This window comes from Oncorhynchus nerka, linkage group LG23, assembly GCF_034236695.1.
Source record: "Oncorhynchus nerka isolate Pitt River linkage group LG23, Oner_Uvic_2.0, whole genome shotgun sequence".
Taxonomy (NCBI): Eukaryota; Metazoa; Chordata; class Actinopteri; order Salmoniformes; family Salmonidae; genus Oncorhynchus; species Oncorhynchus nerka.
In genome coordinates, this window is record NC_088418.1 from 30,059,622 (window position 1) to 30,085,445 (window position 25,824).

General features: G+C 44.0%; 1 protein-coding gene across 2 annotated transcripts in view; it reads left to right on the forward strand.

Moving 5' to 3' along the window:
* Window positions 1–25,824, forward strand: part of lrp2b (low density lipoprotein receptor-related protein 2b) — a 116,444-nt gene that overhangs the window by 33,995 nt on the left and 56,625 nt on the right. For both annotated transcript variants that reach the window (XM_029629670.2, XM_029629669.2), the window contains exons 32-45: window positions 3,030–3,158; window positions 3,469–3,635; window positions 4,530–4,673; window positions 4,920–5,029; window positions 5,380–5,557; window positions 5,719–5,932; window positions 6,196–6,432; window positions 6,605–6,796; window positions 8,623–8,799; window positions 9,237–9,532; window positions 9,730–10,174; window positions 14,478–14,643; window positions 17,478–17,636; window positions 18,056–18,345. In XM_029629670.2, the coding sequence (XP_029485530.2) occupies window positions 3,030–3,158; window positions 3,469–3,635; window positions 4,530–4,673; window positions 4,920–5,029; window positions 5,380–5,557; window positions 5,719–5,932; window positions 6,196–6,432; window positions 6,605–6,796; window positions 8,623–8,799; window positions 9,237–9,532; window positions 9,730–10,174; window positions 14,478–14,643; window positions 17,478–17,636; window positions 18,056–18,345 (2,904 nt within the window). The remainder of the gene's footprint in view (window positions 1–3,029; window positions 3,159–3,468; window positions 3,636–4,529; window positions 4,674–4,919; window positions 5,030–5,379; window positions 5,558–5,718; window positions 5,933–6,195; window positions 6,433–6,604; window positions 6,797–8,622; window positions 8,800–9,236; window positions 9,533–9,729; window positions 10,175–14,477; window positions 14,644–17,477; window positions 17,637–18,055; window positions 18,346–25,824) is intronic.

The following is a 25,824-nucleotide window of genomic DNA, read 5'->3' on the forward strand; positions in this document are numbered from 1 at the left end:
TGCAGACTGACAGCTCCTTGCAGACTGACAGCTCTGGATGCTCCATGTAGACTGACAGCTCCTTGCAGACTGACAGCTCCTTGCAGACTGACATCTCTGGCTGCTTCATGCAGACTGACATCTCTGGCTGCTTCATGCAGACTGGCAGCTCTGGCCGCTTCATGCAGACTGACAGCTCTGGCTGCTCCATGCAGACTGGCAGCTCTGGCTGCTCCATGTAGACTGACAGCTCTGGCTGCTCCATGCAGACTGACATCTCTGGCTGCTCCATGCAGACTGGCAGCTCTGGCTGCTCCATGCAGGCTGGCAGCTCTGGCTGCGCTGAACAGGCGAGAGACTCCGGCAGCGCAGGAGAGGAGAAAGGCTCCGACAGCGCTGGAGAGGCGAGGCGCACTGTAGGCCTGATGCGTGGTGCTGGTACTGGTGGTACTGGACCGAGGACACGCACAGGAAGCCTGGTGCGGGGAGCTGCCACCGGAGGGCTGGGGTGTGGAGGTGGTACTGAATAGACCGGACCGTGCAGGCGCACTGGAGCTCTTGAGCACCGAGCCTGCCCAACCTTACCTGGCTCGATGCCCACTCTAGCCCGGCTGATACGAGGAGCTGGAATATACCGCACCGGGCTATGCACCCGCACTGGGGACACCGTGCGCACCACTGCATAACACGGTGCCTGCCCGGTCTCTCTAGCCCCCCGGTAAGCACAGGGAGTTTGCGCAGGTCTCCTACCTGGCGTAGCCCTACTCCCTGTAAGCCCCCCCCCCAAGAAATCTTTGGGGCTGACTCTCGGGCTTCCGTCCGCGCCGCCGTGCTTGCTTCGCCAACCTCATTCTCCTGTAACCTTCCGCGCACTGCTCCATCGAATCCCAGGCGGGCTCCGGCACTCTCCCTGGGTCGACCGCCCACCTGTCTATCTCCTCCCAAGAAGTATAGTCCATACTGTACTCCTCTTTGGGCTGCTCCTGTTGCCTCTTCTCCTGCTGCACCTTTGGGCGGCTACACTCCACTGGTTTAGCCCAGGGTCCTCTCCCGTCGAGGATTTCCTCCCATGTCCAGAAATCCTTCTTACGCATCTCCTCTTTGGGCTGCTCCTGCCTGTTGACACGCTGCTTGGTCCATTTGTGGTGGGTGATTCTGTAACGGTTCTCTTGTGGTGAAGGAGAGTCGGACCAAAATGCAGCGTGTAGATTGCGATCCATGTTTATTCAACTAACGTAACACGAATCTAAATACAAACACTACAAAACAATAAACGTAATGAAAACCGAAACAGCCTAATACTGGTGCACATACACACAGAACAAGGACATCAAGACACTAAGGACAATCACCCACGAAACACTCAAAGAATATGGCTGCCTAAATATGGTTCCCAATCAGAGACAACGATAAACACCTGCCTCTGATTGAGAACCACTTCAGACAGCCATAGACCTAACTAGAACACCCCACCCCACATACAAAAACCCATGCCACACCCTGGCCTGACCAAATAAATGAAGATAAACACAAAATACTTCGACCAGGGCGTGACATCGGGAGTCCGCGCCTTTTTTTAAATGTATTTTTTTCACCTTTATTTAACCAGGTAGGCAAGTTGAGAACAAGTTCTCATTTACAATTGCGACCTGGCCAAGATAAAGCAAAGCAGTTCGACAGATACAACGACACAGAGTTACACATGGAGTAAAACAAACATACAGTCAATAATACAGTATAAACAAGTCTATATACAATGTGAGCAAATGAGGTGAGAAGGGAGGTAAAGGCAAAAAAGGCCATGGTGGCAAAGTAAATACAATATAGCAAGTAAAACACTGGAATGGTAGTTTTGCAATGGAAGAATGTGCAAAATAAAAATAATGGGGTGCAAAGGAGCAAAATAAATAAATTAATTAAATACAGTTGGGAAAGAGGTAGTTGTTTGGGCTAAATTATAGGTGGGCTATGTACAGGCCTTTGGGGGGAGGGGGGGTACAGTCACGCCCTGACCTTAGTTATCTATGTTTTATGTATTATTTTGGTCAGGTCAGGGTGTGACGAGGGTGGGTATGTGTGTTTCTGTCCTGTCTAAGGTTTTTGTATATCTATGGGGGTTTTGTATGTCTAGGTAATGTAAGTCTATGGTGGCCTGAATTGGTTCCCAATCAGAGACAGCTGTTTAGCGTTGTTGTCTCTGATTGGGGATCCTATTTAGGTTGCCATTTTCCATTTTGGTTTTGTGGGTTATTGTCTATGTGTAGTTGCCTGTTCTGTACTTCTATATAGCTTCACGGTCGTTTTGTTAGTTTGTTTAGTGTTCTTTCTTTATTAAAAGAAGAATGTATTCATATCAGGCTGCGCCTTGGTCTCCTCTCTACGACGAACGTGACAATGTAGTTTAGCGCAGAAAATGTGATAATTAACTATAGCCATAACCCATTGCGCACCTCATTGTCCGGTCTGAGATGGAGAGAAGTGACAGAAGAAGGCGCAAGCGAGAGGGATAGAGAGCTTCGTGAGGCATCTCTACCTGAAAATACACGATATGTGGTTGATAGTTGGTATTTAGCCTTATTTACTTTGAAGAACTACTAAAACAGTGATTTTGTCAGACCGCATAGGCAGCAGCTCTATAGAGATGAGATGATGACTTGGAAATGAAATAATAAAGTCATCAAATAAGCCTAAAACAAATGTAATATACACAACTGAAATATTCTATTAAAGTACTGTGAATAAATGATGGTTAATAAGCAGTAATGGGCAGCCACTACCATCATTGGACTTTTATTCATTGTTTTATTCTGTGTTGTTACAGCATTCAACCGACATAAATGAATTGCATAAGGCATTTAAAGTTTTTTTCTTTTTATTTTTATATATATATATATATATATAATCAAAATCGAAAACTGTGATTATTTTTAAATAATTGAACCGAAACCGAACTGACCTCAAAAAGCACTAATCGCTCAGCACTAGTAGTGGATAAAGCATGACTTTATAGTTCCATTGACATTATTGTTCCATTGTTTTCCACTATGCAGCAATCAACCCATGCGCGGAGCACCTGTGCAGTCAGCTGTGCCTACTGTCTGGCTTTAGGCCCAGGTACTACACCTGCCACTGCCAGTCTGGCTGGAACCTCAACAGTGATGGGCGCACCTGCATCAAAGGTACCCTAACAGCAGCTCTAATGATAAGCTTGTAGCATCTCTCTTAACTCATCTATTTGACCTGATTTAATTATTGCTGTCATAGTACAGTACAAGGGATTGTTTTGTTTTCTGTACCACTCTGATTTATACTATTCTGTAGGCAAATGTGTTATGTAGTTATGTAGTTGTCATGACGATTTCGCAAAGGCCAATCAGAAAAAAACAGTGGTAGATTGTGCTTTCCTGTCTTGCTTGTCTCTTTCATATTCTATTCCACTCCACTCCACTCCACCTCATCCCTTTCTATCCTACTCTGTCTCTACCTCAGATGACACTCCGTTCCTGATGGTGGTGAGGGAGACTGTGATCTTCGGCATCCCTGTGGACCCGGCCGACCCCTCCAACAACGCCATGGCACCCGTGTCTGGCATCACTCAGGGGCGGGACATTGACTTTGACGACCAGGAGCAGTTTGTCTATTGGGTGCAGGACTCGGTGAGTGACAAGTTGCTCACAGTAAATAAGCCACCACCATTTTAAGGGTTGCAAAAATCTGGTTTTGCAAAATTTCCAGGTTTTCCAGAAATCCCGGTTGTGAGATTCCCGTAATAGGGCAGGAATAAGCAGAGAATCTGGAATCCTCCAACCAGGATTTCTTGAGGGAAAAAATGGGACGGTTACTGGAATCTTGCAACTTTAACCATTTTGAATGCTGTAAGGGCGGAATCCCAGCTTAATATGCACACACTTAACTAGACTCTTGCTTAACTTACACATTGATGTCAGAGGAGGATTTGCCCCTGTTAGGTTCTGACAAACTCAAACGGACAACATGGAAAAAGCTCAAACCAAGTTTATTCACCCACCAAGTCCAAACAGCTGAAAAGACAAAGACATGTTTACACAAGTGCTTATACTGTATTTATACCCTCTACTGGGCAGAGTCCACTTCTTGCACATCTAGACAGCCAACACATCTCTGTTGCTGGGCAGGAACTTAAGTGATTCCTCTCATGGATGTAGTCACGGCCTTGCCTCCTGTGTGTGTATGTCATAGGACTGTTCCTGCTCACTACATCTGACCTGACCTCGGCCCACGTTCCTCACTTCTCCCTAATCCACGGCTATACAACCTTATCAGTGACTGAAACCAGACTGTTACTCTTTCTCTCTCTCCATAGGATACATGAGATTTGACAATAACATGTTCTGACAGAATGTACATTTTCTGGGCTCCCCTCTCTCACTTAGATTTCCATACACCCAGTTCTAATATGGTAACATGAATAAGGATATTTCAAGTTAGAACCCAACACCCCAAAACTCACTTATTTCAAGTCTGGATTCGAGTCTAATATAAGTGAATTGTTTGCTGTCTCCCACTCACAGAGCTCCATTTACAGGGTGAAAACTGATGGAACCAATAGGACTCTGTTTGCTCCATCTGCAATCATTGGCTCGCCCTCTGGTCTGGCTTTTGATTGGATAACTCGCACGATGTACTACACTAATCCAACTAATAAAGCAATAGAGGTAGCGTGTCATGTCCTCATTGTAAATGATGTATAGACTATTATCTGACTTGCTTTTGTAGAAATACAATGTCATTACTTGGCTCAAGGTGTTACTGGATCCAATATAGAGATGATAACTGAGTAGTTTCATGCTAATTGTGACTATCTCTTTACTTTGCATAATGTAGACTTTAAATGCGTTGGTAGTAACGTGGTTATAATGTATTAATTTAACATGATATAGCAAGTTTCTCATCTACCGTAGGTCATTCGTGTGGATGGAGTTCAACTCTACAGGAAGACCCTCATCACAAACACAGGGAAGCCAGAGGGAGCAGGGGAGCCTATTGGAATAGCCCTGGACCCAGCCAGAGGGTAAACACTCATCTGTGTATCATTATTACTAGTTACAAAGGATACAACTAAATAAATATAATACTGACAAAGAAGTAGTACTGTATGTGTGTGTGTCGTCCAGCATGTTTAATTGTCAAGTAATGATACTGTACAGTTTGTTGGCTACTGATCTATTTAGTAAGTAAAATAATCAATGTGACTTTATACCAACAGTGTACCAAGCATTTCATAACGTTATAGGGAAAGTCAACGACAACACCAGACATATTTTGAATTGCTAGTTAGTCTTCATTCCATGTCATCATCAGTGGATTAATACTAACGCTAGTACTAATTAATACTGAACTTTCTGACTTCCTGCTTGATAGTCAATTGTTCTGGACAGACCGGGGGACAGACAGTGGCGTACCTCCTAAGGTTGCCAGTGCTGACATGGATGGAGGCAACCTGAGGAACCTCTACACCGTCAACCAGGGGATCATTGGGTTCATCACCGCAGACATCGCTATGAGCAAGCTGTACTGGGGCGTAGCCGGCACCGGAGTGGTGGGTACCGAATTACACAGAAACAAATATATCAAATCCAATTTTATTGGTCACATACACATATTTGCAGATGTTATTACCGGTGTAGCGAAATGCTTGTGTTCCTAGCTCCAACTCGAAATGTCCCTGACTCCCTCTACTCTCCCTTTCCCTGTGAACAGATTGAGTGTGGTACGATGGATGGGGTCAGCAGGGTGACCATAGTGAGCCAGCTGTCCCACCCCTGGGGCCTCACAGTGCACCAGGATTACCTCTACTACACCGACCTGGACTACGAGGTCATCGAGAGGGTGGACAAGGGCACCGGGGCCAACATGGTCGTGCTGAGGAGTGGGATGACAGGAGTCCGAGCCCTCAAAGTCCACGCCCGAGACAGTGAGTGTGGCTACCTGCTGCTAATCTTCTAGTCTTCATCCGCTAGTCTTTTTTTCAACAGAGAGCGACGGTATGTAGAGTATGACACGGAACATATTACTGATCCGATATTGGGTACATTTGCCACCAAGTAGATTAAAAGGTCCTTGAAATTTCATGTAATCATGCAAGTTGGTGTCAGTGGGAGATTTTTGTGAACATAATGTGTTCCACACAGGCATTTTATCTCAAGTTAATTTCTCATCCTTTCTCTTCTTCCCCAGACTCGGCAGGCACCACCAACGGCTGCAGCACCAACAATGGGGCCTGTCCCCACCTGTGTTTGCCCAAGCCTGGGGGCCAGAAGACATGTGTCTGCACCACGGGTTTAGTGCCTTCCCAGGATGGCACCACTTGCGTGCAGTACGACTCCTACGCAGTGGTCTCCACCCCCAGACTTATCCGAGGCTTCCACATCAACAGCTCCGACCACTCGGAGGCCATGGTGCCTGTTGCTGGATGTACGTAACCCTAACTCTTTCTATAAAGTAACCGGACCTAAATATACCCTAAGTCTATGTCTGAAACACATCTTGCCATGAATCCTCTTTCACGAATCTATACCCAACTTTGTTACTAACTTACACTGTAACTGAGTCTCTCGATAAGTTAACATGTCTTTACCCATTGCAGACTCTTACTCTGTGATGGACAAGCTGGATCTCCACGTCGCCTCTAGGTACATCTACTGGATCGACAACAGCACTTCCAGCTCGTACAGAGGGATCTTCAGGGCCCAGACAGACGGTGGAAGCTTCACTCCCGTCGTCAACCAAGGCATCGGCCGAGGTGGCATACAAGGGATGGCTGTGGACTGGATCTCAGGTTAGGATCCACGATGTAAAGAGTTGAGAGACATACTCCAAGTTGTAAATAGTTCTGGTACAGATCCTCATCTATATGCCACATCCAGCAGGCAAAACTGGTTGAAATGACTTTATGCAATTGTTACCTGGAGGAAAATGGGGGGGGGTGGTTTAGTATTTTTTTATTTAGTCCAGGGGAGGGTCATGTAATTTCTAATCGATTGAATGTTAGTATTTGTCAGCATTTCGGAATTTACGCATTGAATTAGACTCTGTGTAACTTTGACGTACAACCCAAAAGATCTGGGGCATATTCATCACGATGGATCTGTTGCAAAACCTTTCTTAAACGGAAGCAAACAGGATGAAACGGGTAGGGACCTACAAATATAAACTCTTGTTTTGCTCTGTTTGTTTTCGTTTGGTTATTAACAGTAAACGGTTTCCGTAATGAATATGCCGCTGGCTGGGAATTCGAAAGGAGAGAGAGAGACTGCTTAGTGATGTGATCAAAATACACCAAATGAGTAGCCTGCTAATGTACCTTTCAGGACATTGTAAACTGTAGACCCATAAATGATGGCACTCCCTGTATATACCTCCATTCTTGTGTGTTTTATTTTATTCCTCGTGTTACTATTTTACTCTGCATCGTTGGGAAGGGCTCGCAAGCAATAATTTCACGCTAAGGTCTACACCAGTTCTATTCGGCGCATTGTAATTATTTTTTTATTTTTTTGGTTCACTCTAATCAGAGGGCTAGTATCAATACTATTGCATGCCTTTTTGTTTTTAGAATTCTAGCCTCTCTCTTCCAGCTATTCCCGTGCGCAATAGGCTATAGGCTACAGACACAAGCCTCTGCTATACCTCTTCTCGTGAAATCCCAGGAAAAGCTATAGGCTACAAAAACTACAGGATTTATTTTTTTGCTGTTGCATTTTCTTTATACTAGGCATTATAGGCTTTTCGTGGAGAGTTGAAGGCTTTCTTGCTACTGCTGAATGTAAAATTATCATTGGCCACATGAACTGTCAGGGAAAGTTGCGGAGAGAGAGTGCAGTGATGATAACATTGTTGCACAGAAGTAGCCTATTAAATGGTTGCACAGGACAGAAAGACGGGGAGGAAAGAGGATCCATCCATTCGAAAAATGGAAATCACTTTCAAACCACATGAGCAACGAGGCAATCAATGACACGATGTAAAAGATGTGCAGGCTAAACAGCGGTTGTTGTTGAATTTCAGCATTTGATTAAACATTTTCATTAAGCTACATGTAATTTGAAATATTATTTGCAGTTGTCACAATAACAATGAACACACTTTGAAGCACTGAATGGTCTGTGCTATCACCTTAATAATAGGCCTACGGCGTGCAGTAGGATGCGTTGACAGTTGATTGACAGGTGTAGGCTACTGTAGAATGTAAACTTTCTTCTAGTGTGGATGCTTGCCAACGTTTTATAGTTATGTATAATATATCGTTCGATTTATCGCCCTTATCGCTTAAATTGGTAAATGCACCCTTCTAGCGGATAACATGAATGTGGTATGAATACTGCAGTGGTTCTCAACCACAGGTTTATTTTGATAGAAAGCACGTCTGCAACATTGATAGCCTACTAAAAAGGTATCTAATATTCCCTGATATTTTGTTTAAATAATTATTTTTGGAGGGGGGGGTTACATGTTTAGTTTTTTTTATGCTCGGGGAGGGCCAGGTAAAAATATTTTTCCTCAGGGGAAAGGCCATCCATTTCCATTTCAAAAAGGTCCAGGTATCCCTCAATATAAATGTTGTTCACTCCCTAAATGTTCTTTCTCCCATCCTCTCCCCCTTAGGCAACCTCTACTTCACCAACGCTATTGAGGCCCAGACCTACTTGGAGGTGACCCGCCTCGAAACCCCCTACCGCACGGTCCTCCTCAAGTCCACTGAGGACCGGCCCAGTGACCTTGCCGTCAGCCCCAAGCTCCGTTTTCTCTTCTGGGCCGACGGAGGCCAGAACCCCAAAATTGGTAGGTAGTCCAGAGGTTATAGAGGTTGACCAATAACCGAAAGGTTGCCGTTTCAGGTCCCCGGCTGGGCGATGAGAACAGTGACCTAGGGTGGTCTAGCGGTCTAAGCCGCTGTCTCCTGCACACGTTTAAAGGGTTGGCATAGGTTTGAATCCGGCCTATTGCCCTTTGACACAAATTCTCTATCTTTCCCCACTCACCCTCTCTCTCTGTTCAATAAAGTCAGAAAACAACTTACAATATACAAAAGGAAAAGTGGGAATTGAACTGGCTACTGGAGGGCTGCTGGTGTCATTACTACCAGTACCGTTTTGCCCTTGAGCAAGGCCCTTAACCCCCAAAATAGCTTTCCATCCAGTGGTGCTGCATCCTAAACCTGTACCTAAACCCTGTGCCTTTCAATGTGTGTGTAACAAATGTATTATTTTCTATTCTAGAACGTGCCCAGCTAGATGGTGCCAACCGCACCGTGTTAGCCTCCGAGAGCCTGGCATCGCCACGCGGCCTCACTGTCGACTACACCAACGATTTCCTGTACTGGACAGACGATGTGCTGGATATGATTTCGCGCATGGCGCCCGATGGGACACAGAGGGAGATTGTCCGTTACGGGAGTCGATACCCGGCTCCCTACGGATTGTCAATATTTGGGAATTCTATGTTGTGGGTGGATAGAAAGCTCGGGAAGCTTTTCCAGGCCAGCAAGGATCCAGCGAATACGACCCAGCCAGAGGTGATTATGAAGTAGCTTTATTTAGCCTAGTGTCTTCAAAATGTATTATCAAAGTAACATAACAGAATACTTATAATTAATGTACACAACAATGTATGCTGCACAAGCTGCACAAAAGTACCACAAAATCACAAAGCACAAAAATAGTGTCTTTTCACATTCAAAGACGGAAATAACAACGCCACTGTCATCACCAGGTGATCCGCGACGGCATTGACGGGCTCACGGACGTGGTGGTCTTCAACTCCCACGTGCAGCCCACCGCTGCCAACCTGGTGGGCTTCAACCCGTGCCAGGAGGACAATGGGCGCTGCCAGCAGCTCTGCTTCGCTCTGCCCGAGCAGGAGAAACCCACTTGCGCCTGCGCCCACGGTTCGCTCCTCAACAATGGAGTGTCGTGTGGCTACGGTCTGGACGAATTCCTGGTATTCACCACGGACTACACCATGAATAGTTTACGTTTAGACCCCTCCGATCACACTAGCCCCTTCCCTCCTATCAACCTGGGCTATAATGTGGTGGCGCTGGATTTTGACTTTGCAGACAAGAGGATATTTTTTACTCAGTACATGGGGATAGGCCGAAGCAGGATAGGCTATGTCATCACCACGGTTACCGGTGCACCTGTCATCATAGCCGACAGTAAGTGTTGTGAATCCGAGGGTTGGGGAAGACAATGTATAGTGTGGTTTTCCAGTTTTTGTAATGATTGTGAAAATTATGAAATTGTGAAAATTATGATAATGCCCTTTTTGTGGAAGAGTGAAAATAATGCCTAGAATTTCAGCCTGCTCAGATTGTGACATCACAATCGGATCTGATTATTCTGATCAATGACCAGTCATCCTTTATTTGCATATGTATCCTCCTACTTTTAACCTGTTACGGATTGTGGTTCCTGTACAGGAACCAAAATCAGCGGAAATTTCAGAGCGCCACCTTTAGTACTCGATAAAACTCAAACTTTCATTAAAACACACACGCAAGGTACTCAATTAAAGCTACACTCGTTGTGAATCTAGCCAACATGTCAGATTTGTAAAATGCTTTTCGGCGAAAGCATGAGAAGCTATTATCTGATAGCATGCACCCCCCCCGAAATACCTGAACGAGATCTAAACAAAAGATTTAGCGGTAGCCGGCGCTACACAAAACGCAGAAATAAAATATAAAACATTCATTACCTTTGACGAGCTTCTTTGTTGGCACTCCTATATGTCCCATAAACATCACAATTGGGTCTTTTTCCCGATTAAATCCGTCATTGTATACCCAAAATGTCAATTTATGAAGGCCGGTCTGATCCAGGAAAATTCACCTTTACAAGACGCAGCGTCACTTTTTAAAATTAAAAAAGTTGCCTATAAACTTTTACAAATCACTTCAAACTACTTTTGTAAACCAACTTTAGGTATTAATAAACGTTAATAATCGATCAAATTGATCACGGGGCGATCTGTATTCGATAGCAGCAAGTCTTGAAATCATCGTCCATTTTTCATACTTTCATAACTTCCTCCGGTGCACCCCAAGACAGGAAGTGCCTATACGTCATCTAACCAAGGATAAACCAGCAATGAAATGCCAGTACTGGCGACATCGTGTGGAAGCTGTAGGCATTGTAAACGGAACCTCATCTATTTTCTATCGCCTTAGACAATATATTGACTGGCGGATGAATATTTTGTTTTTGTTTTTGGTGAACAGTTTTCCCAGGGATTTTTACTCCTAAACACGTTCTGTTATAGCCACAGACATGATTTAACCAGATTTAACACACATACTCATCATATGCATATACTATATTCCTGGCATGGGTAGCAGGACTTGTTGCGCGATTTTTAACAAAAAGCTGCGAAAAGCTGTGAAAATTCGCATCATCCATATACTGTGATGATTTGAACATCAAATAAAAAAGGGGGGCTTTAAGGCCCAGTACAGTCAAAATGAAGTTTTCCCTCATTTTGATGAAATTAACACTGTAAAAGTGTGAAATAATTTTATCATTGTTATTTCCTGATATTTTCTGGTTGAAAGTACAATCTACACCGAACAAAAAATATATATATGACATGCAAATTTTTCAAAGATTTTACAGTTCATATAAGGAAATTAGTGAATTGAAATAAATAAATTAGGCCCTAATCTATGCATTTCATATGACTGGGAATACAGGTATGCATCTGTTGGTCACAGATACCTGGTAGGGGAGTGGATAAGGGTCTGGATCAGGGGGCGTGGATCAGGTAGGGGTGTGGATCAGAAAACCAGTCAGTATCTGGTGGGTTCCAGAGCATCCCAAACTGCTCAATGTCTGGTAAGTATGCAGGCCGTGGAAGAATTGGGAAATTTTCAGCTATCAGGAATTGTGTACAGATCCTTGCGACATTATCTTTAAAACATTTTTTTTAATGAATTTTGACCCCTTTTTCTCCCCAATTTCGTGGTATCCAATTGTTGTAGTAGCTACTATCTTGTCTCATCGCTACAACTCCCGTACGGGCTCGGGAGAGACGAAGGTTGAAAGTCATGCGTCCTCCGATACACAACCCAACCAGCCGTACTGCTTCTTAACACAGCGCGCATCCAACCCGGAAGCCAGCCGCACCAATGTGTCGGAGGGTACACCATGCACCTGGCAACCTTGGTTAGCGCGCACTGCGCCCGGCCCGCCACAGGAGTCGCTGGTGCGCGATGAGACAAGGACATCCCTACCGACGCTAGGCCAATTGTGCGTCGCCCCACGGACCGCCCGGTCGCGGCCGGTTGCGACAGAGCCTGGGCGCGAACCCAGGGACTCTGATGGCACAGCTGGCGCTGCAGTACAGCTCCCTTAACCACTGCACCACCCGGGAGGGCCTTGCGACATTATCATGCAGAAACATGAGGCGATGGTGGTGGATGAATGGCACGACATTTGGCTTCAGGATCTCGTCACTGTATCTCTGCATTAAAATTTCCATCGATAAAATGCAATTGTGTTCATTGTCCGTAGCTTATGCCTGCCCATACATTAACCCTACTGCCACCATGTGGCACACTATTCACAACGTTGACATCCACAAACTGCTCACCCACACGACGCCATACACGTGGTTACATGTGGCATGTGGTTGTGAGACGTACTGCCAAATTCTCCAAAACAACGATGGAGACGGAGAGAAATTAACACTAAATTCTGGCAACTGCTCTGGTGGACATTCCTGCAGTCAGCATGCCAATGCTCACTCAAAACTTGAGACATATGTGGCATTGTGTTGTGTGACAAAACAGCACATTTTAGGGTGGTCTTTTATTGTCCCCAGCACAAGGTACAGCTGCGTATTTTTTATATATATTTTTAACAAGCTTTTTGTGCTTATGGAACATTTTGTGGATATTTTATTTCAGCTCATGAACATGGGACCAACACTACATGTTTTGTCAGCCTGGGGGCTGGGCCTTCAGTGAGGTCCTACACAGTCCCACCCGAATTAATCCACCTCTTATTACCATCATTATGATGCCATGGCTAGACACTATACATTTAGACAGAAACGCAGTATAAAACCAGGCGTTGCGTCACCTTGAAATTGACATTTTTATTCATAGAATTGCAGGGGAAGAGTACAATACCTTTTCATTGTGCAGCTCCCGTTGCCCCAAAAGTTTTCAAAAGCACCATTGCTTGTAAGTGCCCAGCCGTGTCTCATTGCTGCCTTGGTTAGACAACTCAACTTTGCAAAGCCAGTGTGGCTCCAAACACCAAAAAAACAGCTTAGTAGTACGCAAATTAATTAGTTTATCAAATTCAGTTTCCTAGTTCAGGTTTGCATATACCTGTCCATATAGGACCTGCCTCTCAATATTGGTAATCCAATCAAAAGACGTGCACGCACTACGCCTGCTAGCTGGCTCCTGTGTAACACTGGAGCCAGCCAGCAGGCGTTCAATAGCCAACTCTAAAGCTGATTGGTTGACACTAAATTTTCATTTCCATTCACTTTAAGCTACAAGCGCCCGCACTGTTGATTCTGAAGGCCTGAGGGCAGATTTTTAGACCCCTGGCAATACATGATGGCTGAATATGATTGGATAAAAGATCTAACATAAAGACCAGCCCTCCAAATCTCAACCTGGGGCTGGAAGCAGTGCAACCAAGAGGAAAGCTATGAAATGAAGAGTATAACTCTTACTCTGGGGAATAATTTAATACATATTTGTGGGAAAATATATATTTTTTAAAATTATATTCTGATGATGTTTAGGCCAGCAGAGAAGGCCTTGCTGGCCGTGACGGCCCACCACTGTGTTTTGTTTATATTTTTGTTCCGTGTTCATAGGACCTTCTAACTAGCAAGTTTTGCATAGGTGGAGTTTTGGCTTGCCTGGTGACATCACCAGATGGGAAATCAGTTAACAATATTTTGGTATTTGTTTCATTAGTCCATTGTTGATATATTCAAAAAATGTTTTGCATGTCAGCAATCGAGTTTTCAAGATATATAACTTTCAAAATACAGAAATACAGCCAATGCATAATGCATAATGAAAGAAATGCCAAAAGTTCCAAAGATCTCTGCCAATAACAGATACTATTCAGTTTCCCCCTTCCTACTTCCAGACAGTCTTAGCAAAATTTATCTTGAGAAATTTTTTTGTTGCAAAAAATCTATTTTAACCATGGATAACTATTACAGTAAGGTACTTAATTGCTACCCAGAAATGATTTGATGTTGATACAAAAACGGCTGCATTGGGCCTTTAATGTCTTGTTGCAGTATTGAGTGTAGCTGTTAACATCTATAAGTTGCAGTATTAGTTACCTTGGTGACTTAGGTTGTCTCCATCCTCACCTTTATCTTTTCCCACTCTGACTCTTTTCTCTCTCTTTCTCTCCCCTCTTTCTTTTAAATGTTCATCCTCTCTCTCACTCTCACTCTCGCTCTTTCTCTCTGTCTCTCAGATTTAAATTATCCACAGGGGCTGGCCTATGACTGGGTTCACAAGCGCCTTTACTTCACCGACTACTACAACAGAAGTGTCCAGGCCATGGGAGTGGACGGGCAGAACCGTTCCTTGATAGCCCATGCCAACCGCCCTCTTGGCATCATTGTGGATCCCTGCTATGGGTAAAATACATTGCATTCATTGATCGCTAATTTTACAAATCCCATCAAATCAAAGTTTATTTGTCACGTGCGCCGAATACAACAGGTGTAGGTAGACCTTACAGTGAAATGCTTACTTACAGGCTCTAACCAATAGTGCAAAAAAAGGTGTTAGGTGAACAATAGGTAAGTAAAGAAATAAAACAACAGTAAAAGGACAGGCTATATACAGTAGCGAGGCTACATACAGACACCGGTTAGTCAAGGCTGCCGGTCCAGACGGCATCCCTAGCCGCGTCCTCAGAGTATGCGCAGACCAGCTGCCTGGTGTGTTTATGGACATATTCAATCAATCCCTATCTCAGTCTGCTGTTCCCACATGCTTCAACAGGGCCACCATTGTTCTTGTTCCCAAGAAAGCTAAGGTAACTGAGCTAAATGACTATCACCCCATAGCACTCACTTCCGTCATCATGAAGTGCTTTGAGAGACTAGTCAAGGATCATATCACCTCCACCCTACCTGACACCTTAGACCCACTCCAATTTGCTTACCGCCCCAATAGGTCCACAGACGACGCAATCACACTCCACACTGCCCTAACCCATCTGGACAAGAGGAGCACCTATGTAAGAATGCGGTTCATCGATTACAGCTCAGCATTTAACACCATAGTACCCTCCAAACTCGTCATTAAGATTGAGACCCTGGGTCTTGACGACGCAATCACACTCCACACTGCCCTAACCCATCTGGACAAGAGGAGCACCTATGTAAGAATGCGGTTCATCGATTACAGCTCAGCATTTAACACCATAGTACCCTCCAAACTCGTCATTAAGATCGAGACCCTGGGTCTTGACCCCGCCGTGTGCAACTGGGTCCAGCACTTTCTGACAGACCGCCCCCAAGTGGTGAGGGTAGGAAACAACATCTCCACCCCGCTGATCCTCAACACTGGGGCCCCACAAGGGTGCATTCTCAGCCCTCTCCAGTACTCCCTGTTTACCCATGACTGCGTGGCCATGCACGCATCCAACTCAATCAAGTTTGTAGATGATACTGCAGTGGTAGGCTTGATTACCAACAACAACAAAACGGCCTACAGGGAGGAGGTGAGGGCCCTCGGAGTGTGGTGTCAGGAAAGTAACGTCAACTAAACAAAGGAGATGATCGTGGACTTTAGGAAACGGCAGAGGGAGCAGCCCCCTATCCACATCGACGGGACAGTAGTGGAAAAGGTGTAAAGTTTTAAGTTCCTCGGCGTACACATCACGGACAAACTGAAATGGTCCATCCACACAGATAGCGTGGTGAAAAAGGCACAGCAGCGCCTCTTCAACCTCAGGAGGCTGAAGACATTTGGCTTGTCACCGAAAACACTCAAAACTTTTACAGATGCACAATAGAGAGCATCCTGTCAGGCTGTATCACCGCCTGGTACGGCAACTGCTCCGCCCACAACCGTAAGGCTCTCCAGAGGGTAGTGAGGTCTGCACAACGCATCACCGGGGGCAAACTACCTGCACTCCAGGACACCTACACCACCCGATGTCACAGGAAGGCCAAAAAGATCATCAAGGACAACAGCCACCCGAGCCACTGCCTGTTCACACTGCTATCATCCAGAAGTCAGGGTCAGTACAGGTGCATCAAAGCTGGGACCGAGAGACTGAAAAACAGCTTCTATCGCAAGGCCATCAGACTGTTAAACAGCCATCACTAACATTGAGTGGCTGCTGCCAACATACTGACTCAAATCTCTAGCCAATTTTGTATTATTAAATAAATGTATAACCAGTCACTTTAAACAATATCACTTTATATAATGTTTACATACCCTACATTACTCATCTCATATGTATATACTGTACTCTATACCATCTACTGCATCTCGCGTATGTCGTTCGGCCATCGCTCATCCATATATTTATATGTACATATTCTTATTCATTCCTTTACACTTGTGTGTATAAGGTCATTGTTAGGAATTGTTAGATTACTTGTTAGATATTACTGCACGGTCGGAACTAGAAGCACAAGCATTTTGCACACTCGCATTAACATCTACTAACTATGTGTATGTGACCAATAAAATTTGATTTGATTAGCTATTTAGCAGTCTTGTCTAGCAGTCTTATGGCTTGGGGGTAGAAGCTGTTCAGGGTCCTGTTGGTTCCAGACTTGATATACCGGTACCGCTTGCCCTGTGGTAGCAGTGAGAACAGTCGATCGCTTGGGTGGCTGGAGTTTTTTGGGGGCCTTCCGCTATGATGTACTGGGCATTACTCACCACCCTCTGTAGCGCCTTGCGGTCGGCAGTGGTGGAAAAAGTACCCAATTTTCCTACTTGAGTAAAAGTAAAGACACCTTAAAAGAAAATGACTCAAGTATAAGTCAGCCAGTAAAATATTACTGTAAAAGTCTAAAGTATTAGGTTTTAAATGTACTTAAGTATCAAAAGTAAAAGTATAAATAATTTTAAATGTCTTATATTAAGCAAACCAGACGACACGACGTTCTTGTTTTTTAAAATTTACGGATAGCCAGGGTCAACACATAGTTTAAAAACTAAGCATTTGTTTTTAGTGAGTCTACCAGATCAGAGGCAATAGGGATGTTCTCTTGATAAGTGTGTGAATTAGACCATTTTCCTGTCCTGCTAAGCATTCAAAATGTAACGAGTACTTTTGGGTGTCATGGGAAATGTGTGGAGTAAAAAGGACATTTATTTTCTTTAGGAATGTAGTGGAGTAAAAGTAAAAATAGTCATGTACAGACACCCCTTCATAGGGGCCTTGGCTAAGCTAAGATGCCAGGATAACATTTCTCTTTAACACTCTCTCTCTCTGTAGCTACCTATACTGGACTGACTGGGGGAGCCCTGCTAAGATCGAGAGAGCTACACTGGGTGGAAACTTCAGGGTGCCCATCATCAGCACCAGTCTGTCCCAGCCCAACGGACTTTCCATAGACTACGAGGAAAGGATGCTCTACTGGGCCGACGCTTCCCTGTAAGAACACGACCATCAGTAACATTCTGTAATGTTTCAGCTGTTGTTTGTTTTGTGTTATAATGTACAGCACTAAACATTTTTGTACCACTCATAGGTAATTACCATTTGACCGTGTCATTTCTTAGAATGTAGCTGGTCGCTTAGTTCGAAATGAGGTGGAATCAATAAGTCCAAATCATGTGCCATTGTTGACACAATTGCTTTTTTTTACCCAGAAAAGTGTTGAACAATTCTCCACTTCCTTAAATATTTAAAAGCAGTAGGCTACAATGTTTTTCTATGCACCCATTTCTCATGATCTCTTATCATTCTAACTCTCCATCCATTCATCCTTCCATCCCTCTATGCATCCATCCACCGACTCACCCACCCACCCATCCGTTATTGTTCTCCACTCCCTTCCCTCTCACCATTAGAGATAAGATTGAGCGTTCCACCCTGACCGGGGAGAGGCGCCAGGTGATCATGAGGGGCGTCCAGTACCCCTACGCTATGACCGTGTTCCAGCAGGACATATACTGGACTGACTGGACCACGCGAGCGGTCTACCGTGCCGGGAAAGACGACGGGTCAGGTTTCACGGTCCTGGTCCAGGAACTACAGTACAGGCCCAACGACATCCACGTGTACGCCGGCTCCAAGCAGCAGGCTTGCTCAAGCCCCTGTCAGCAGTTTAACGGAGGGTGTAGTCACGTCTGCGTGCCAGGTCAGGAGTTTGAATAACAAAACATTTGCTTTTAGTGTCTTGGAGTTCCTCCAGGAGAGATCCACATGCTAAACTCAAATGTCTCATCTCTCATTGACATCAATTAATGATTCAGGTGAAATTCTGAGAACCACAATACTCACTGGGCACACCACATTATCTCAACATGTATAATTTCGTAATACAGTATTTAGTTGAGACGTTGATCATTCAGATTACAACCTATATTCACCCACTCAAAAAGACAGGCAAAAGTTATTTCAATTTACAATCACTATGATTTCAACCATCGAAAAGCACGACCACATTTTTTACGGATAAACAATGTCTGATTTTTGGTTTAATTGTCACCCAAATGTCTATCACTGCACTTTCAACCATTTAAAAGTACAGCAAAGTTTAAATGGGAATACAATGTCAGATATTTTGTTTAATGCGCTATCACTGTGCCTCATCTAATGGCAGAATCAAATTACCTGGATTGCAGTTGAGATTGCATTAAAGGTACATGGTGCGCCTCCCGGGTGGCGCAGTGGTTAAGGGCGCTGTACTGCAGCGCCAGCTGTGCCACCAGAGACTCTGGGTTCGCGCCCAGGCTCTGTCGTAACCGGTAGCGACCGGGAGGTCCGTGGGGCGACGCACAATTGGCCTAGCGCCGTCCGGGTTAGGGAGGGCTTGGCCAGGAGGGATATCCTTGTCTCATCGCGACTCCTGTGGCGGGCCGGGCGCAGTGCGCGCTAACCAAGGTTGCCAGGTACACAGTGTTTCCTCCGACACATTGGTGCGGCTGGCTTCCGGGTTGGATGTGCGCTGTGTTTAGAAGCTTGGTTGGGTTGTGTATTGGAGGACGCATGACTTTCAACCGTTGTCTCTCCCGAGCCCATAGTACATGAGATTCTGCACAGATTATTCCAACAATTGTGAAGATTTTATTTTTTTATTTAACCAGGTAGGCTAGTTGAGAACAAGTTCTTATTTGCAACTGCGACCTGGCCAAGATAAAGCATAGCAGTGTGAACAGACAACACAGAGTTACACATGGTTACACATGGAGTAAACAATGAACAAGTCAATAACACAGTAAAAAAAAGGGAGTCTATATACATTGTGTGTAAAAGGCATGAGGAGGTAGGCGAATAATTACAATTTTGCAGATTAACACTGGAGTGATAAATGATCAGATGGTCATGTACAGGTAGAGATATTGGTGTGCAAAAGAGCAGAAAAGTAAATAAATAAAAACAGTATGGGGATGAGGTAGGTAAAAATGGGTGGGCTATTTACCGATAGACTATGTACAGCTGCAGCGATCCGTTAGCTGCTCAGATAGCAGATGTTTGAAGTTGGTGAGGGAGATAAAAGTCTCCAACTTCAGCGATTTTTGCAATTCGTTCCAGTCACAGGCAGCAAAGAACTGTAACGAAAGGCGGCCAAATGAGGTGTTGGCTTTAGGGATGATCAGTGAGATACACCTGCTGGAGCGCGTGCTACGGGTGGGTGTTGCCATCGTGACCAGTGAACTGAGATAAGGCGGAGCTTTACCTAGCATGAACTTGTAGATGACCTGGAGCCAGTGGGTCTGGCGACGAATATGTAGCGAGGGCCAGCCGACTAGAGCATACAAGTTGCAGTGGTGGGTGGTATAAGGTGCTTTAGTGACAAAACGGATGGCACTGTGATAAACTGCATCCAGTTTGCTGAGTAAACTGCTGTTGGAAGCAATTTTGTAGATGACATCGCCGAAGTCGAGGATCGGTAGGATAGTCAGTTTTACTAGGGTAAGTTTGGCGGCGTGAGTGAAGGAGGAGGCTTTGTTGCGGAATAGAAAGCCGACTCTTGATTTGATTTTCGATTGGAGATGTTTGATATGAGTCTGGAAGGAGAGTTTACAGTCTAGCCAGACACCTAGGTACTTATAGATGTCCACATATTCAAGGTCGGAACCATCCAGGGTGGTGATGCTAGTCAGGCGTGCGGGTGCAGGCAGCGAACGGTTGAAAAGCATGCATTTGGTTTTACTAGCGTTTAAGAGCAGTTGGAGGCCACGGAAGGAGTGTTGTATGGCGTGTTGAAGCTCGTTTGGAGGTTACATAGCACAGTGTCCAAGGACGGGCCGGAAGTATATATAATGGTGTCGTCTGCGTAGAGGTGGATCAGGGAATCGCCCGCAGCAAGAGCAACATCATTGATATATACAGAGAAAAGAGTCGGCCCGAGAATTGAACCCTGTGGCACCCCCATAGAGACTGCAAGAGGACCGGACAGCATGCCCTCCGATCTTCATAGACCTGCGACAACCTGGACCCACTCCAATTCACGTACCATCCCAACTGATCCACAGATGACGCAATCTCTATTGCAGTCCACTGCCCTTTCCCAGTCCACTGCCCTTTCCCACTTGGACAAAAGGAACACCCTACGTGAGAATGCTGTTCATTGACTACAACTCAGCATTCCGCACCATAGTGCCTTCGATGTTCATCACTAAGCTAAGGTCCCTGGGACTGAACACCTCCCTCTGCAACTGGATCCTGGACTTCCCGACGGAAGGAGGGTAGGCAACAACACATCTGCCATGCTGACCCTCAACATAGTCCCTTTCTGTACTCCCTGTTCACCCACAACTGTGTGGCCCTGCACAACTCCAACACCATCATTAAGTTTGCCGACGACACGATGGTGGTAGGCCTGATCACCGATGACGATGAGACAACCCCTAGGGAGCAGGACTACAAACTCTCCCTAAACTGATCATGGAAATCAGGAAACTGAGGGCCGAGCACACCCTCATTCACATTGACAGGGCTGTAGTGGAGCTGGTCGAGAGCTTCAAGTTCCTCTGTGTCCACATCATTAAGGATCCATCGGTGTCAGTGGAAGGCACAAACACACCAACAAAGTTGTGATAGAGGTCACGAGAATGCCTCTTCCCCCTCAGCAGGCTGAAAAAGATTTGGCATGGGCCCTCATATCTTCAAAGTTCTACAGCTGCACCATCGAGAGCATCTTGACTGGCTGCGTAACCACTTGGTATGGCAACTACTTGGCATCCGACCGCAAGGATCCTCCGAGGATAATGCGTACAGCGCAGTACATCATCTATGACCTATATACCAGGCAGTGTCAGTGGAAGGCACGAACAATTGTAAAAGACTCCAGCCACCCAAACCACAGACTGTTCTCTCTGCTAGCCCATGGCAATGGGAACCAATGCACCAAGTCTGGAACCAACAGGACCCCGAACAGCTCTTCCCCCAACCCATAAGACTTCTAAACAAGATTGATAAATAGCTAATCAAATGGCTACCCAGACTACCAGCATTTACCCTTTTTACCCTTCTCTTGCACTGACTATGAACACACACTGGACTCTACCCACACACACACACACATACTACATACGCCCACACATACATAGAATGCACACGCATGCATACTGACACCACACACACACTCACCACATACGCTGCTGCTAGTAACTTTACTCCTACCTACAGTATATGTACAGTACATAGCTACCTCAATTATCTTGTACCCCTGCACATTACCTTGTACCCCTGCACCTCGACTCGGTACTGGTAACCCTTTTTTATAGCCATGATATTTTCTACTCCCTATATACTGTATAGCCATGTTATTTTCTACTCCCTATATACTGTATAGCCATGTTATTTTCTACTCCCTATATACTGTATAGCCATATTTTCTACTCCCTATATACTGTATAGCCATGTTATTTTCTACTCCCTATATACTGTATAGCCATGTTATTTTCTACTCCCTATATACTGTATAGCCATGTTATTTTCTACTCCCTATATACTGTATAGCCATGTTATTTTCTACTCCCTATATACTGTATAGCCATGTTATTTTCTACTCCCTATATACTGTATAGCCATGTTATTTTCTACTCCCTATATACTGTATAGCCATGTTATTTTCTACTCCCTATATACTGTATAGCCATGTTATTTTTACTTGTCATTTTTATTCGTTACTCACTGTCTTTTTTTTATATCTAAATATTTTTAAATCTTTAACTCTGCATTGTTGGAAAAGGAACCGTGAGTAAGCATTTCACTGTTAGTCTACACCTGTTGTCTACGAAGCATGTGACCTACAATATGCATGCCATCTTGAACATGCATGCTTTATGACTACATAAAACATTTATAGTTGCATTTATAGTTATAAAACATTTATAGTTACAGTAACCTCAAAATGAGGAATGTTACATTAGCTATTTATGGTATTACAAAAGTAATATTGAATTATGTTTGGTTGACAACGCCACCGAATATCAACATTTAAAGGAGATTTATCTGCTGCCTGGATAGTTCCACTTGAGTCACTGGCTTAATCCCATTCTTTAACTTTAATTTTTGTTTGACATGTTAATAGGCTATTTATTATATCTCAAAAGTGATATTGAATTGTTTGGTTGTCAACGCAACCAAATATCAATATTTGAAGATGTATCTTCTGCTTGGATAGTTCCATCTGTGCCACTGTCTGGCTTTAATTCCAGTTTGTCTACAAATTAATATGTGTTGGATTCACGTCTCCATCTCAACCAAAAATCTTAAGTTCAAGAATTGGACTGAATCAAATCAAACTTTAAATGCACTTTAAATAAAGTTAGATTTGATTTAGACCTGTTCTTTAACTAGATTTTTGGTTGCGATGGAGACGTGAATCCAACATATCAATTGAACTGGAATTAAGGCCAGACAACGGCACGTATGGAACTATCCAAGCAAAAGATAGAGGTAACTGCCAAAATAAAGGAAACATTTTAGATGTCTGAGCTGTCATGGTGTGGGGTGCATTTTCCTGGCATGGTTTAGGTCCACTCAACCCCTTAGAGGGAGAGGTAAACACCTATACATACACAGCCATTCTGAGTGATCAGCTTTAACATATGGTGAAGCATTTCTATCCTGATGGGTGGTTTCTTCCAGGATGACAATAACCCCATCCACAGGGAACAAGTGGTCACAGAATCGTTTGATGAGCATGAACACGTTGTAAAACATATGCCATGGCCATCTCAGTCACCAGATCTCAACTCAATTGAACACTTATGGGAGATTCTGGAGCGGCGCCTGGGACAGCGTTTTTCCACCACCATCAACAAAACACTAAATTATGGAATTTCTGGTGGAGGAATGGTGTCATCCCTCCAATAGGGTTACAGACACTTGTAGAATCTACAGTCCATTCTGAAAGTATTCAGACTGCTTGACTTTTTCCACATTTTGTTACGTTACAGCCTTGTTCTAAAATGAATTAAAATGTTTTTTCCCCATCAATATACACACAATACCCCATAATAACAAAGCAAAAACAAACTTTTAGACATTTTGGAAAATGTATAAAATAAAATAAACTGATATTACATTTACATAAATATTCAGACCCTTTACTCAGTACTTTGTTGAAGCACCTTTTGGCAGTGATTACAGCCTCTAGTCTTCTTGGGTATGATGCTAAAGCTTGGCACACCTATATTTGGGGAGTTTCTCCCATTTTTCTCTGCAGATCCTCTCAAGCTCTGTCAGGTTGGACGGGGAGTGTCTCTCCAGACATGTTCGATCGGGTTCAAGTCTGGGCTCTGGCTGGGCAACTCAAGGACATTCAGAGACTTGTCTCGAAGCCACTCCTGTGTCGTCTTGGCTGTGTGCTTAGAGTCGTTGTCCTGTTGGAAGGTGAACCTTCGCCCCCAGTTTGAGGTCCTGAGCGCTCTGGAGCAGGTTTTTATCAAGGATTTCTCTGTACTTTGCTCCGTTCATCTTTCCCTTGATCCTGACTAGTCTCCCAGTCCCCTCAATCTTGGTTTCATCAGACCAGAGAATCTTGTTTGTCATGATCTGAGAGACCTTTTAAGGTGCCTTTTGGCAAACTCCAAGCAGGCTGTCATGTGCCTTTTCCTGAAGAGTGGCTTCCGTCTGGTCGCTCTACCATAAAGGCCTGATTGGTGGAATGCTGCAGAGATGGTTGTCCTTCTGGAAGGTTCTCCCATCTCAACAGAGGAACTCTGAAGCTCTGTCAGAGTGACTATCGGGTTCTTGGTCACCTCCCTGACCAAGGCCCTTCTCCCCCGATTGCACAATTTGGCTGGGCAGCCAGCTCTAGGAAGAGTCTTGGTGGTTCCAAACTTCTTCCATTTAAGAATGATCGAGGCCACTGTGTTCTTGGGGACCTTTAATGCTGCAGAATTTTTTTCGCACCCTTCCCCAGATCTGTGCCTCGACACAATCCTGTCTTGGTGCTCTACGGACAATTCCTTCGACCTCATGGCTTGGTTTTTGCTCTGACATGCACTGTCAACTGTGGGACCTTATTTTGACATGTGTGTGCCTTTCCAAATCATGTCCAATCAATTGAATTTACCACAGGTGGACTCCAATCAAGTTGTAGAAACATCTCAAGGATGATCAATAGAAACAGGATGCACCTGAGCTCAATTTCGAGTCTCATAGCAAAGGGTCTGAATTCTTATCTAAATAAGGTATCTGTTTAAAAAAAAATATAATATATATATAACATAAACATTTGCTAACATTTCAAAAAACGTGTGTTTTGATTTGTCATTATGGGGTATTGTGTGTAGATTGATGAGGATTCGTTATTTTAAATTGATTTTAGAATATCGCTGTAACATAACAAAATGTGGAAAAAGTCAATGGGTCTGAATACTTTCAGAATGCACTGTATGCCAAGGTGCATTGAAGCTGTTCTGGCGGATCGCGGTGACCCAACTCCTTATTAAGAAACTTTATGTTGATCTTTCCTTTATTTTGTCCTGTTACCTGTATATCTCCTTCAAATGTTGACAACCAAACACAATTCAATATCACTAAATATCATTACATTTGAAGTTAGCCAGAGCTTGAAACTTGAAACCCTATTCCTATGCATTGCCTATTTATTGTTGAATCCTGGGTTGAATTGAAACAATAGCTGTTCATGACTTGGTATATAGTCCTAAATAGCGTCGTTGATGATATTTGAGGTATAAAGTATGGTTACATTTCGTATGCTCTGTTAAACCTACCCTTCGATAGCAGTACATCTGTTTAGTGTTTAAGTGGAGATTTCTCAACAATCTTTCTCACTATAGCACATTAGTAATAGTCAGTGACAAATATCATAGCTAAGGAGGTCTGGGTTAAAACCCTGAATGGGAGACCAAAGAGTAGTTGTAGATAGATCAATTCTTCAGTACAGCCCAGCCTATTTATATATATTTTTGATAGTGGCAGTGGTGGAAAAGTAACAAATTGCCATACTTGAGTAAAAGTAAAGATACCTAAATAGAAAATGACTCAAAAGTGAAAGTCACCCAGTAAAATACTACTTGAGTAAAAGTCTTAAAGTATTTGATTTTTTTTAACTATATTTAATAATAATTTCAAATTAATTATATTAGGCAAACTAGACGGCACAATGTTATTGTTTTTATAATTTACAGAT